Here is a 13819-nt window from a genome sequence, read left to right on the forward strand (position 1 = left end):
GCCGGAGTCCACCTCAGCTGTCAATGTGTTGGAACTTTCTGGGATTACTCATAGATCCCTTCAGTTATGCCAAAATGTGTCTCACTGGTCTATCGGGACGACATATGACCTTGCACACTGTTCTTCTTTAATGGAACCCCTTTGGCTCCAAGTATCAGAGGTGTGATTCCTCAGGCACACCCCATCACCTGGGTTAAGAGATGGGAGATCTCTGGCCTTTATGTCAAAATTATATTTCTGCTTCCACTTCTGCTTTTCTTTCATTTCCATATGGTTTCATTGATATGAGCTTTCAGCAAGTTATCAGTGATTAGTACCTTAGATCTGGGCCTTCTTCCCATTTACAGCTCAGCTGGAGAAAAGTCATTCTCCAGAGGTGCACTTCGGTAAACCAGTTACACTTTACACCAATCACCCCCACTGGCAAAAAACCTTTTTCATAAAGTTATTTACTGTCTGTAGAGACTTTTCCACAAGTCCATTTGATTGGGGATAATTCGGACTTGATGTTTTGTGATGAAAATCCCAATCTAGGGCAAATTGCCTAAAATCTGCACTAAAGACGTCATCTGGAATTCCATGTCTGGAGGAGATTCCCTTCATGCCAGCTATCACTGACTTACTATTGGTACTGTGCAGTGTGCACATTTCTGGCTACAGAGAATAATCTGTGACTATTAAATAATCCTTTGATTGCCAGGTAAATTAGCCAGCACAAACCTTCTCATGAGGCCTTCATGGAACTGGGTGAGATCTCAGTGGCTCTGCCTGTTGGCTTGGCTTGTTCAAGCAGGAAAAGCAGTTTCCTACCACATTAGTAATGTCATGATTGATCCGCAGCCAATACAGCACCCCTCGTGCTCATTGTTTGCACTTCTCAATTCCTAAATGACCCTCGTGGATCTTCTGTGGCATTTCTTTTCAGAAGCTCACTGGAATTACAACCTTACTGCCCTTGAAAACCACCCCATCTATCACAGAAAGTTCATGTCTGCAGTTCCAATAGTCTCTTATACTTGGACAGCAACTGCTTATTTCTTCAGGCCACGCTTTAATTATCACTTCTTTAAGGATCCCCAATTATTCATCTTTCTCCATTTCTCCTCTTGTTTGTTGCAGTTTCCTGATAGCTATGGGAATTGACTTTACAATCAAATCTACATAGGCTTGCATTTCTATCTCTAAAGTCTTCTCTGGTTTCGTGGGAGCCACTGCTCTGGAGAGTGCATTTGCAGTGAACATGAATTTACCGAGAGTGTAGGTCACAACCAAATCATACTTTTGCATCTTTATCATAGAATCATAGAATCATAGAATATCAGGGTTGGAAGGGACCCCTGAAGGTCATCTAGTCCAACCCCCTGCTCGAAGCAGGACCAATTCCCAGTTAAATCATCCCAGCCAGGGCTTTGTCAAGCCTGACCTTAAAAACTTCCAAGGAAGGAGATTCCACCACCTCCCTAGGCAACGCATTCCAGTGTTTCACCACCCTCTTAGTGAAAAAGTTTTTCCTAATATCCAATCTAAACCTTATCATCATGCTTTGAATCATTAAGGTGCAGTCATTTAACAGTTTGCTAAATAACACTATCCAGGGCTTGTGGTCCATTTCAACTTCCACTGTCTGGCCATAAATATACTGATTGAATCTCTCACAGGCAAACAATATTCCTAAAAGCTCCTTCTGGATCTGTGTGTATCTGGTATCTACCTCAGTCAGTGATTTGGCTGGATATGACACTGGTTGCCAACAGTCCTCAGCAATGTTCCCTCTAATTTTTTCCATGCATGTGTGGAATGAATTTTGTTACATGCACCGAGGTAATATGCGGATGTGCGCCACCAGTAGAAACGAAAAACCTACATAGAATATTTATTTTTAAAAAGTTACCGTAGGGATAATTTACTCCAGCCAGGACAGGTTAGGCATTTAAGAACTCACTATTCAAAGAATTAAACTTAAGCATAAGAGAGAAATAAAATTATGAAATGCACAGACCAGTCAAACTAAAATAACAGCACTTTGAAAGAATAAAATTACAGAGACTATCTGTGCATTGCAAGAAGTACCAAGAAGTAATAACAACAACAACAACACAAAAAGAAAAGGAGGACTAGTGGCACCTCAGAGACTAACCAATTGATTTGAGCATGAGCTTTTGTGAGCTACAGCATCCGATGAAGTGAGCTGTAGCTCACGAAAGCTTATGCTCAAATAAATTGGTTAGTCTCTAAGGTGCCACTAGTCCTCCTTTTCCTTTTGCGAATACAGACTAACACGGCTGCTACTCTGAAACAACAACACAAATACGTGTTGGGAGATAAGTATGTCAGAGACTGTGAGAGTGTGTGTGTGTGAGCGAGAGAGACACAGAGACAGTGTGTGTGTGAGATTGACACACAGAGACAGAGTGTGTGTGTGCTGGGTTCTGGGGAAGTCTGAGAGACCATACGCCGTGTCTTTAAGGCACTCACAACAGAAGGCTCAGATTCAGATTACAGCAGCTGAGCTCTCCTGCTCCTGAGCCCTGTCCCCCCTCCCCGGCTCTGGAGAGACGGGGTACGTGGGTAGGGGGGAAGCAGGGCAGAGGGACACCCTGAGATCAGCACCCCCTTCTCCCCCCGGGCTCTGCGCAGCCAGCAGGAGGGTCCCGGAAGCAGCTGCCAGGGGCTCCAAGGCAGAGGGCAGGAGCAACGTGGCTGCAGAACTGTGGGAGGAGGGGCGCCTGGACACACGTTGCCGTGCGCGACTCTGCTCATCAAGTGTGTGGCACTTGTTTCACTCCTGGGCCACTGCACAACCGCACAGCTTAGAGGGAACACAGATCTTCCCGCGTCTGTAAAATCGCTGCACCTAACCCAGACTATGAAGCGTTTGCTCAAATTTCTAATAGGCCATCCTGGTGCATAGAACTTCAACACTGGTTCGTGTATTAGTTGTTTGTTTGTTTGTTTTTAAACCTTCCTATGATTCCTCCTGTTCTGCACCCTGATTTTTATTCTCTAGGAGTTTTCTCAAAGCCGCTGCTTTGGGAGATAGCTTAGGTATGAATTTTCCAAGGTAATTAACCAATCCCAGGAACCATTGGACATCTTTCGTTGTGTGGGGACATGGCATCATTTCAACGGCTGAAATCTTCCTCTGATCAGTTTTTACACCTTTGTTGGAAATAAAGTCCCCAACAAAAGTCAGTTCTGTAACCCCTAAAACACATTTCTCCCTATTTAATTTGAGGTTTGCAGCTCTAGTTGCATCTAGGACATCCTGAAGTCTGTAATCATGTTCCTCCCTAGTTGAGTCCCAGGTGAGGATGTCGTCCATTGAGGTGTCAATGACATTAATGTTTCCATAGATCATCTGTATGGTTTTGTGGTACACTTCTGATGCTGAAGCTAAGCCAAAGGGTAAACGTAAGAATCTGTATCTTCCAACTGGGGTATTTAATGCGCATAGTTTTGAGCTTTCTTAGTTAATTTTAGCTGCCAAAATCCTGAGGCTGCATCCAATATACTGAAATACTGAGCATTTGCAAATTGCGCCATAATCTCTTCTCTGGTTGGTAGTTTGACATGTTCTCTTTTTATAGCCTTGGTGAGGTCTCGGGGATCTAAGCGTCTGCCTAGCGGGCCGCTGCCTTTTCTCCACAACGACTAGCGAGCTCACCCATTCTGCTGCCTCCTCAGTTGTTTGTGTTACTTTCATTGCGTCCACCCTTGCAAGCGCAGCCTTGAGTTTGTCACCGAGTGCAAATAGCACCTTTCCTGCAGGGATGGGCACTGGAGGGACCTGCTTGTTTGTCTGGATTCTGTGTTCACCCCGCAAGCAATCCAGCCGTTGAAACAGATCACAGTATTCCTGGACGAACGCCAAGAAATCAAATTCAGTGTGGTCTTGATGAGAGAGAGCGACTGATCTTGCAGTTTTACAGATTGAGTTGCTCACGTGCAGCCAGGCCTAAAGTTGGTGTCTCCTCCTTTGGCACTACAGTGCAAGGGCCTGTACATGCTGCTATCAGTTCACATCCCCTTCACGGGTATATTTGTTCCAGAATAACCAGTTACTTTTATTTTTGTTGGTCCCAGTTCTGGTCTTATTCTTAGGCTCTCATAATCTTGTTCGGACAGAATATTAACCTAAGCTCCTGTGTCCAGGTTCAGTGGACTAATTGCTCCATTCACTTTCATAGGCAGTATCCAGGCTCTCTCATCCGGCTTGCTAGATCCCAGCATGTCTGTGGGAAAACTCCTCAACCAGATTGTCCTTAACTGAATGCACTTGACTTTTCTACAGTTGGGAGCGGCAGCATTTTTCAAAATGCTTATTTTTCCCACATTTATGACAGAGTTTCCCAAAGGCAACACGCTGTCCGGGGCCATGCTGTGATCCACACCTTCGACATGACGTTCTGTCCCCAGCCTTCATCTAGAAGTGGTTTTCATAGCAAGTGGTTCCACTCTTTGATTTGACCTGTTCCGGCTATCTGCCGTTGTACTTAGTAGATGGAGAACCCCTTCTGGTGAATGCAGCTCTCTGGCTTGTACGTGCACAGTTTCGGCTGCCCTGTAGGTCTGGAGAGCTTTTTCGAAAGTGAACTTGTCTTCGCAGAGCAGTCTCTCTCTTAGAATCATTGGTGGCATTAAAGGCCATGTGTTATCTCTGATCAGAGACTCTGTCAGCTCACCAAAGTTTCCTTAATTCTGTCAGATGTTGCTATTGGTGTCGCCATTTATTTATTTATTTTTTTTTTTTGCATGCATGTAAACAATTTGTCTCTCTCAGAGGTCTCATTCCTTTTTGGCATGCAACGTACCTCAAATTTAGTCAGTATTTTACTTAACTTCATACTTTCACTGCCTCCAAACTTCAAGTTGTTATAACTGTCCAATGCTTCCTCCCCAACAACATGCAAAAAGATCGATGATTTCACTTTATCACTTTTCTCAACTGCCCCTTTATACAATTCAGATCTCTGTCTGAATTTTTTCCAGTTCTCTGCAACTTTGCTGGACAATGACAGACTGGATGGAGGTTGCGACATATCCATTTTTGCCTTCTTATCCCCTTCTGAAGCTAGTCAAGCTATTGTTGTGCTCACAAAATGCATACACGAGCCTTGGCTCTTCTCTGTTTGCTGCTCCCCCTGCTCCCCTCTGCTTTCAGTTTCAAACACAGGAGCTAACCTCACAATGAGGGCAGTCTCCTCATTTGGCACTTCTCAGGCCGTGTAACGCTCCTGGGGTTCATTTAACAGCCAGCCAGGGAATGAGAGAGGAATAAAACTTCCAGCAAAACAAACCAGAGAGGGCTGTGGTGAAGTGCTGTGCTTGGTCTCTCCGCCCCCATTTCCAGGGCACCTCTCTAAATTCCTGTGTTCACCCTGCTGCCCCCTGTGAGGGAGTGTCTCTGCATTATAATCTCCCACAAACACGTCTCTACACTCAGGTCTCCAAAGCGGTAGGCCAGCCTGCGCACAGCCCCTCGCCATTGCAGTGCCAGCCCTGGAGGGGTCCCAGTGACTTCTTCCGCCACATGCTGCCCCCGGGCTCCATCGCCCAGAGGAGGCAGCCCATGGAGCCAGCTGCACCGCACCTACTCCCCACCAGCATAGGAGGCCCAAAAAGGTTTCTGCCCCCCAGCGCTGCCAGCTCCTCAGGGCAGCTGGGGCCTAGCAGGAGCCCCAGAGCCCCAGGCCGCTCCCAGGCACAGGGCTGCTCTTGCTGGAGAATAGGGTATTAATTGCTTTGGGGCCCATGCTCAGCATGTGGGGCTGAGCACAGAGCCCACCTGAGCTGAGGTAAAGGCTGGCATGTGAATCTCTGTGGGTCTGGGGGGCCCCTTCTAACCCAGGCAACCGTCCGCTGCAGACGAGCGCTGCGTGGTGTTTCAGGGGGCCGGCTCAGTGCAGTGCGGGAATGTAGCCTGTGTTTGTGGGGTGGCTTCTGGTGGATGCCTCGTTGGCTGCCCGTGGCTGTGCCCCGATGCACTCTGTTGAGTTCTGCATGGATGGGCCCTTGGAAACGCTCTGACAGCTGCCCAGAAACAACCTGGCAAACCCTGCTGTCTGCTGCCAGCTGACCCCTTGCTCAGAGAGAGGTTGGACGGTTTCCTTCTTCAGCAGCTCTCTCCGTAGCAGGAGGTGCAGGAGGAAGGAGGGGACATGCATCAGTAGCTGTATAGAAGCTTCATACATTTACTGCAAATCCTCTTCCAAGTACTGTCTAAGGGCCCAATCCAAACCCCATGGGATGCAGCAAGCAGCTCTCCCTTCACTTTGGATCTGGTCCTTTAGTGAGATAGGGCTACAGCGGAGCTTCCAGGCTTTGGTCTTTGCTGCTCCCTCCCGTGCTGGCTGCCTTTCCTACAGAGCAGGGTACGTAAGAGAACCGAGCAGCAGTGGGGGACACACCAGTGCTAGCGAGCCCTGAAAATATTCTTTTGACACTCACTTGCAGATGACAGGAACCCTGGGAATGCAAACCCACTTATTTTCCGCCCCATGGAAGAGGAGGTCAAGATACCTTTCCCCTACACCAAAGAGTCAATCGCCCAGTTCCTAAACTCTACGCGGGAAGTCCAGGACCCCAGCACGTACAGCCAGCTGGTGGCCACTTTGGCCTATACCGCCGAGAACGCCAAGTTTGCCACTGGACATGAGCGGCAGGAGTGGATGGACCTGTTCATTGACACTTTTAAAATAGTGCACAGTGAAATCGTGGGGGATCCAGAAACCGTGCTGGGGCTCTGCTGAGCTTTGCACTAGGGACAGTGTACAGGACTGGCAGCTGAGTGGAGCAGGAGCTCTTGGGAAAAGCAATGTTCCCTGTAAACAGCGCCTCTTGAGAATTCCCAGGAGGGGCTGGGTACCATGGTGGACGCATTGAGCTTAGGAGGAGCCCAGAGAGTCTCGGTGGCTCCCAGCCAGTGATTTGATGGCAGGGGCGGTTCTCTCAGCACGGTGCATCTTCCCAGACACCAGGAGAGATGCTCCTGCTTCACTCACTGTCTCTGCAGCACTTTTTAAGGGAACATTGGGTGCTGGCAGAGGAGCTGTCCTGTCCCGAAGAGACACTCCTATTCTGTCCTTCTAAACACGCCAAGCCCACAATGACAGGCTAGCTTGTCAAATAGCCCTCGTGGGCCCTCAGTCCCACCTGGGCTCCATGGCCGAATCAGGGAGGTTGCTTGCCGATGTGTACCTGAGGGCCAGAGCAAGCCCTGTCTCAGCGATGGGTGCAGGGAGGTGTGCTAACATGTGTCTGTTTTCCTACGTAGCTTTTGTTCTGATTGTCCTCGAATTTTCTCCTGTGTTCTCTTTTTGTGTTTAACTAACCGGGCTTTCCTTGGGTTATGCCAGCCCCCAGAGAGGCCAGGCTCCCAACTGAGAAGCCCCACCACGCTACCCCCTTTGCTATAATCACAATGTTTAATCACTCAACTTGCGCTGTAACCTGTGCTATTAAAGAAAAGAGAGCCGTGCGAGCGGTTCGGGGTGGGCCCCCTTTGTGTCTCCCTTGGGCTTTGCTGGAAACTGCCCCGGTCTCAACATGTGCCCTGTGTCTTTGTCTGAGTGTCATTCTGCCTGCATGTCGTATGCATACTGGACTTGCTCTTCTCACTGTCCTAGAAGCCACATGCCTACTCCTAGGCAGGAAAATCCAGCACATGTCGGAACAAGGAGCTAAAAGCTATTCCCCAGTGACTGCGCCGTTCTGAAATACCATAATGTACCCTACATGTGCGAGGCACTAGGTGTAAACATGCTGTTGTTCTGGGCATGGAAAGTTCCTAACCAGCTGTGTACACGATTCAGAGAGGTTACAGACCCATCGTGTGAGCCCTGGTCATTATAACCTGCTCCAAGGGACCACATGGGGAGAGTTTCAAAGGCACCTAACTCCCATTGACTTTGAAAGAGAGTTGGGCACCATGCTGCTATCTGTGCTTTCAAAACTCTCCCCCATAGCTACAGAAGAGCAGACCAAAGAGTACGGGGCACAAATATTAGGTTCCAGTGGGTGAATTCTGCTAGCCCCCTGGCATGGAGGTAGCTTCATTGCAATGACTTCAGCTATCTTGTGCATTTCATTAGTTAATATGCAGATGAAAATACCCAGAACTGGACTGAGCATCCCATCGTGCAGTGATGTTTGGGCTATAATGCCGTCTGCTTTCAAGGGCCTGCAGCGGGTACATTTGCCAGAGCACTAGATGGGGCCAGGGTGGGAAGCAGGAGCTGGAACTGGGAGTCTGCAAACCTCAGAAATGTTTTGTGACTCTGCACCCCAAATCCTGGCTAGGTGCGAGAGCTTCACCAGAACGAGCCAGAGCTCTGGGGCTTGCGAAACCAGGCTGAGCATTGCATGGCAATAGGCATGCTCAGCTGGGATCTGCCATTTTCTGCTTTGGGTGGGGCAGATGCCCCTCTTGCTCTGCAGCCGGACCCTTTTGCTGCCAGCCTGCCCCGTGGGAGGGAGCTTGGAGAATTCCAGCGCTGGCAAATATCGAGAAAAGGGCTGACAACGCTTGGCCAGGCTCTTGAATGGCTTGAGCTTTGGGCAAAGGGTTGGGAGCAGGGCGAGGTCCTACCAGTGGTGACTCCAGTTATCCGTCTCTGGATGTAATCAGCGTAGGTAAGGTGGGGTGAAGTGAATAACACCCCCACACACCACCACCATTTTGGTGTGTGACACTAAAGAGAGCCGTGGCTTTAGCTTGCTGGGGTGCGGCTGAGAAGCGCTAAACTCAGAGCATTGTTGCTGCTTTGACCTGAGCCAAAGACACACAACTGTTGGCCCAGGAGGAATCCCGGCTGGTTTCTGCGGGGCTGCCTGAGGCCTGGCGTGTTTTGCTGAACCGGCTCCTAAGTCAATACAGCTTAGTTTGTTTTAGCAGGTGAGTTTATCCCTCCTCCCCCTCAGGCTGCGGCTAGTTGTTTGGTTTCCTGGGCGGAGCTCGCCCAGAAAGGGAACATGACAAATCAGCAGAAATCTAAGTCCCCAGAAGACAAGAACAGTATCTCCAAGGGCAGCCTCAGGATCTCTGTGCAGTTCTGAGCCCGTGCGTGGAGAACCTGCCCCTGGCAAGTCCCTAGCAGCCCCCAGGCAGGCTCTGACGCAGAATCCACGTCTTTCCGTCTGCCTCACGGCGCAGCAGACAGGTGGGGGGATTGAGGGGACAGATGATCTCAGGGGGAGGGGGTTGCCGTGAGACTGCCCACCATGCAATGGCAAAGGGGTTCCCTGGCTGCTGGGGCTCTTCATTGGAGGGAAACGATAAAAAGACATGGAGAGAATTGCGAACAGGGCCGTGGGTGGTTCTGTCAGAGCTCGGAATTCCCCGTATGTAAACTCAGGTGGTCGGTGTGGGAAGCAGGGGTGGGCGGGACGGGCTGGGTTATCGGTGTGGGACAGGCAGGGTTCTCCGCAAAGCACTGGTGGTGCCTGTTCGGTTGATCTGCTTTACCCACCGCCTCCATTCGCCCTGCGCCGCGTGCTGCAAGCTCCTCGCTCCTGGTGCAGCCGTAGCCTCCTTGCTCTGTACGCTGCAGGGGATGGACCCGTACTGCAGGTGCAGCTGGCTGTGAAGAGCACAGGCTGCCAGCCCTGGGCTGGCTATTGCGGGCCTCGAGGATGCTCCTGGGGGTGGGGGTGGCAGATTTGCCGAGCTTAGTGGCAGCCCTCCCGTCACATCCCAGTGGGGTAGTTGATGGAAGCAGCCCGCATCCTTCACGGGAGAGGAGGAACATCAGCCCCACCTCTGGGCTGCACCCACAGCCTGGCTGGCAGCTGGGAAGACAAATGATGGGCAGCAGCCTGACACCAGGGACCACTAACGCTATGGGGGGCTTGTCTAGATCTGCTTCCCCTGCCCCACCTTGGGGGAGCCTCCTGCCTGGGGCGGGGCCCTTCCCTCCCTCACCTGAAATCAGGCCATGCCAAGCAGGGATCTCGGGGGCAGCTCATCCCCACAGAGGCGGGTGCATAATCCCCCTGACTCAAAGGGCAGCCGTACCCACAGCCTGGGGCAGGGAGCCACCCTCAGAGTGGAGTAACGTCCCGCTGGTATGTGGGTGCAACGTGAACGGGCCGGGAGCCCACAGACGTGCCCCTCCACGCCGGGCAGGGAGCACGCCCACGTTCCAACTGGCTCTGAGGGCGCCCGGCCATTGAACGGGGTGGCAGGAGGCTCAGGCTGACCTCTCTGCTGCGGGCCACAGCACAGGGCTGAGGTGAGTGACGGGTGAGCCCCTTTCGGACACTGCCGCAGCCCCACCCCTGGGACAGAGCTCTGTGCGCCCAGCTCAGCCAGCCGCTGGGCTCAGGGGCCTGGCACAGCACAATGGAAGCGCCCACTTGTTGAGGGCAGGCCGTGCAGAGTCTAAACAGCCTTTTCCCGCATGGCGTCATCCCTTGCGCCTACGATCAGTAGCTGCCTGCAGCTCTCCTGGTCTCGCTCCTCTGGGGCAGGATCCCTCCTGGAACTGACTGGTGGCAGGTCTCAGCCCCGGGACAGAGGGGCTTGGGCAGGGGGAGGTGTCAGGGAGACATTCAAACCCTACAAGGCTTTGTTATACTCTCCCGCTTCCAACAGCCCCGGCCTGAGGGTGCTGGGGCTCTGTGAGAGGAGCCCAGCGAAGACACACCCGGCAGAACAGCCAGTGCCCCCAGGGAGCCCAGTGCCCCAGTGAATGACCAGACCATGGGGTACACAAGACAGCTGCCAGGGAGAGAAAGAGAGTCAGCCCCCTCTTCGTCTGTTCTGACACTGAATGGGGCTTCCCCTTCCACTGGGCTGTGGCAAGGAGACTGCTTCCTGGCCTTTGTCTGCCAGCCCTTGTGCTGGCCTGTACCCCACGCCAGGGGTGGCTGCAGAGTGGGTGCTTTCCCACTGCACCATTGCCCTCCTCGCTGCGGCTGCATGGCACAGCCCTTCCTCAGCTGCCTCACACCCCTGCTCAGACTGCGACTCTGGCCTGGCGGGGAGCAGAGGAGAAGATCGGGGCTCCAGGGAAGCAGTGGGGGGTTGCCCCCACAAACACATCGCTCTCGTCCAACCCAGGCACTGTGAGGAAATGGCGGAGCCCCCCCCGGTTCCTTTTCCCCAGGCTTGACGTGACTGTTTTCCCTCTGCCCACAGATCTGGCGGTGGCACAGTGCACACAGCGTCCTGTGGACATCGTCTTCCTGCTGGATGGCTCAGAGCGAACCGGAGAGGTGAACTTCCACAGGGCCCACAACTTTGTGGAGGAGGTGTCCCGCCGCCTCACGCTGGCCAGGGGTGACAATGACAACATGAATGCGCGGATCGCCCTCCTACAGTATGGCAGCGAAGAAGAGCAGGTGGTGCTCTTCCCCCTGACGTACAACCTGACCTACATCTCAGAGGCCCTGTCCACGATCAAGTACCTGGACTCCTCCTCCAACATTGGCTCTGCCATCATCCATGCCATCAACAACATCGTCATCAGCCCGCAGAACAGGCAGAGGGCTGCCCGGCGCAACACTGAGCTCTCCTTCGTCTTCATCACCGACGGCATCACAGGCAGCAAGAATCTCAACGAGGCCATCAACTCCATGAAGAAGCAGGACGTCATGCCCACAGTGGTGGCCCTCGGGAGTGATGTGGACATGGATGTCCTGCTGAAGATTGGCCTAGGGGACCGAGCTGCCATCTTCCGGGAGAAGGACTATGCCAGCCTCTCCCAACCTGGCTTCTTCGACAGGTTCATTCGGTGGATCTGTTAGTTCAGGGGAATGCGCGTGTGCCCCGTCACCAATACACACACCCATGATATTCCTTGGTTTGTTTTGTTCTCTTGCCATTCTATGGTTGTAGGCAGGCCCAGAGCGGTCAGTACAAACTGCCCTCTGGACGGTCTCTTTTTTTGTTTTTTTTATTTTCATGATGAACAACAGTGTCACTCACGTTAATGGTGCTAATTATAACCAAGATCAAAGAAGTATTCAGAGCCATACCATGTCATTTGTCATGCCCTACGCAAACTAAACGTGCCCTTAGTGTGTGTGTGTGCGCTGTGATCCTATGGGTGCTAAACCATGGGGCAGCAAAACTTTCCAATTCAGCAGGAAGAAGAGTCATCTCTGGCATCCAAGAATGTGTCCAGCCACCAGCTCCACAGCCCCCGTCCCCACACCTTCCCAAGCACTCTTAGGTGGAGCTTGCATCATGCTGAGGGCAGTACATCCCCGCTGCTGTTGCTCTTTGTCCCAAGATCAAGCTCAACGGCTTCTAAGTGGGCCTGTGCACTGAGCTTGGACCTCAGATTTATTCATAGTTAAAAAGAATAGAAGAAACATAATTGGAGCCTTCATTATCCTAGTGGCATCCCCAGGCTTTGACATGTTCCACTGGTGCGCACCTTCTTTTCCCGCTCACCTCCCCTCCTGCCCTCGCTGAGGGGCTTCAGGGGTAGATTGCCTCTGGTACATCATGGTATGTCTTGATGTGGCCAGCAAAGTGCACTTCCATTGCCTTCTTACCAGGGGGGTTACCTGTCCCCCTCCCTAGCAATGATGCGTTGGTCTGTTAGCCAAAGTTCAGATCTGAACCATTCCTTATCCAGATGCTCCCAGGTGACCCATTCAGCGCTACATCTGCCTTGCATTTCACTGGCCTTCTGCATCCAGACTGTTCTGTGACTCTCCTTATCTTGCTTCCTTCTGCTGCCATCACCCATCTCTCCTGAGTGCTTGTGCATTTACCACCTCCATTAGAGTCCTCAGGGGGAGGACCAGGGTGCAGGGGGGGCTGGCAGCACCCAGCCAGGCTCCTGACGGGGCAGTCTGAGCTTGAGCGCACCCCAGGGTGTGCATGTGAAATCAGGAAATTGCAGCTTAGAGCACACGTGCGACTGGGGGCGCCTGAATGACAGCCAGCCCTGGGCTCCGCTTGTGCTCTGCAAAATAAATCAATAAATAAACTACCCCACCCTAAAACTGTTGTGTGGTTTGTGTGTGTGTGTGTGTGTGCGTGTTGGGTGCATCTGGGGAATGAGCTCAGGTTCCACCTGGGGCATCTCAAGTGGAGTCAAAGGGCCAGATCCCCCATGCTGCTGCAAATCACCATGACGCAACTGAAGTCCCAGGCCCTATAACTCCTGAGTGAGTCCCAGCAGCACTGGGAGGCTAGGGTTGTTTCTAAGAAGCCTCTGTTCCATAGGATCTCTGTGCTGTGGGGAGACAAATAAGAGAGATCATGTCACTGGCCCCTGCCTGGCCACTACAGCATGTCAATCCTGGCTGGACCAAAGTGGAGCAGGGACTTCACTGGGGACACTCTCCGCCAGCCTAGGATTATTGTACTTGGAGAGAACTGAAGGGACTGGTTGTGCACACCCAGCACCTCCTGGGGATTGGCCACCTCGTTCCATAGTGATCCTGAATGCCCACCCACCTATGGATAAACTGGGGGAGCGGAGGAGCAGAATACATGTCCATAGACACACCTGTTTCCCCAGTGTGCTCGGCAGACAGACCTGCTTTGTCAAGGTGATCAATTTTGGCTGTTTTGGGTTAAATTTCACGTAATTCTTGGAGGTGGGGTGATGAAATGTTGTTCTCCTTATTGTATGAGTCATGTGCAACAGAACTTAGCGTATCCTGATTACTCCTAGGGGAATTTTGCGCTACTGCGCAAAGCAGAATTTTGCAGAAATTAATGTTGGGTGAGCATAATTTTCTTTTTTCCCCACAGAAATGGGCTGCAGAGATGTTGGCTGCCACTAGCCACAAATATAGGACAAAGCCGGGGGGGGGGGGGGGGGGGGGATGTGGCGGGAACTGGAGGGTGCCCAGGAGC

At 51.9% G+C, this 13819-nt stretch overlaps 1 protein-coding gene across 1 annotated transcript in view; it reads left to right on the forward strand.

Annotated features, from left to right (window-relative positions):
- COL6A2 (collagen type VI alpha 2 chain) overlaps nucleotides 1-11745 on the forward strand; it is a 49161-nt gene extending 37416 nt beyond the window's left edge. Inside the window, exon 28 of the mRNA XM_077830128.1 lies at nucleotides 11138-11745. Coding sequence (XP_077686254.1) covers nucleotides 11138-11745 — 608 coding nt within the window. The remainder of the gene's footprint in view (nucleotides 1-11137) is intronic.
- The last annotated feature ends 2074 nt before the right edge of the window (nucleotides 11746-13819 follow it).

Source organism: Eretmochelys imbricata, chromosome 11, assembly GCF_965152235.1.
Source record: "Eretmochelys imbricata isolate rEreImb1 chromosome 11, rEreImb1.hap1, whole genome shotgun sequence".
Classification (NCBI taxonomy): Eukaryota; Metazoa; Chordata; order Testudines; family Cheloniidae; genus Eretmochelys; species Eretmochelys imbricata.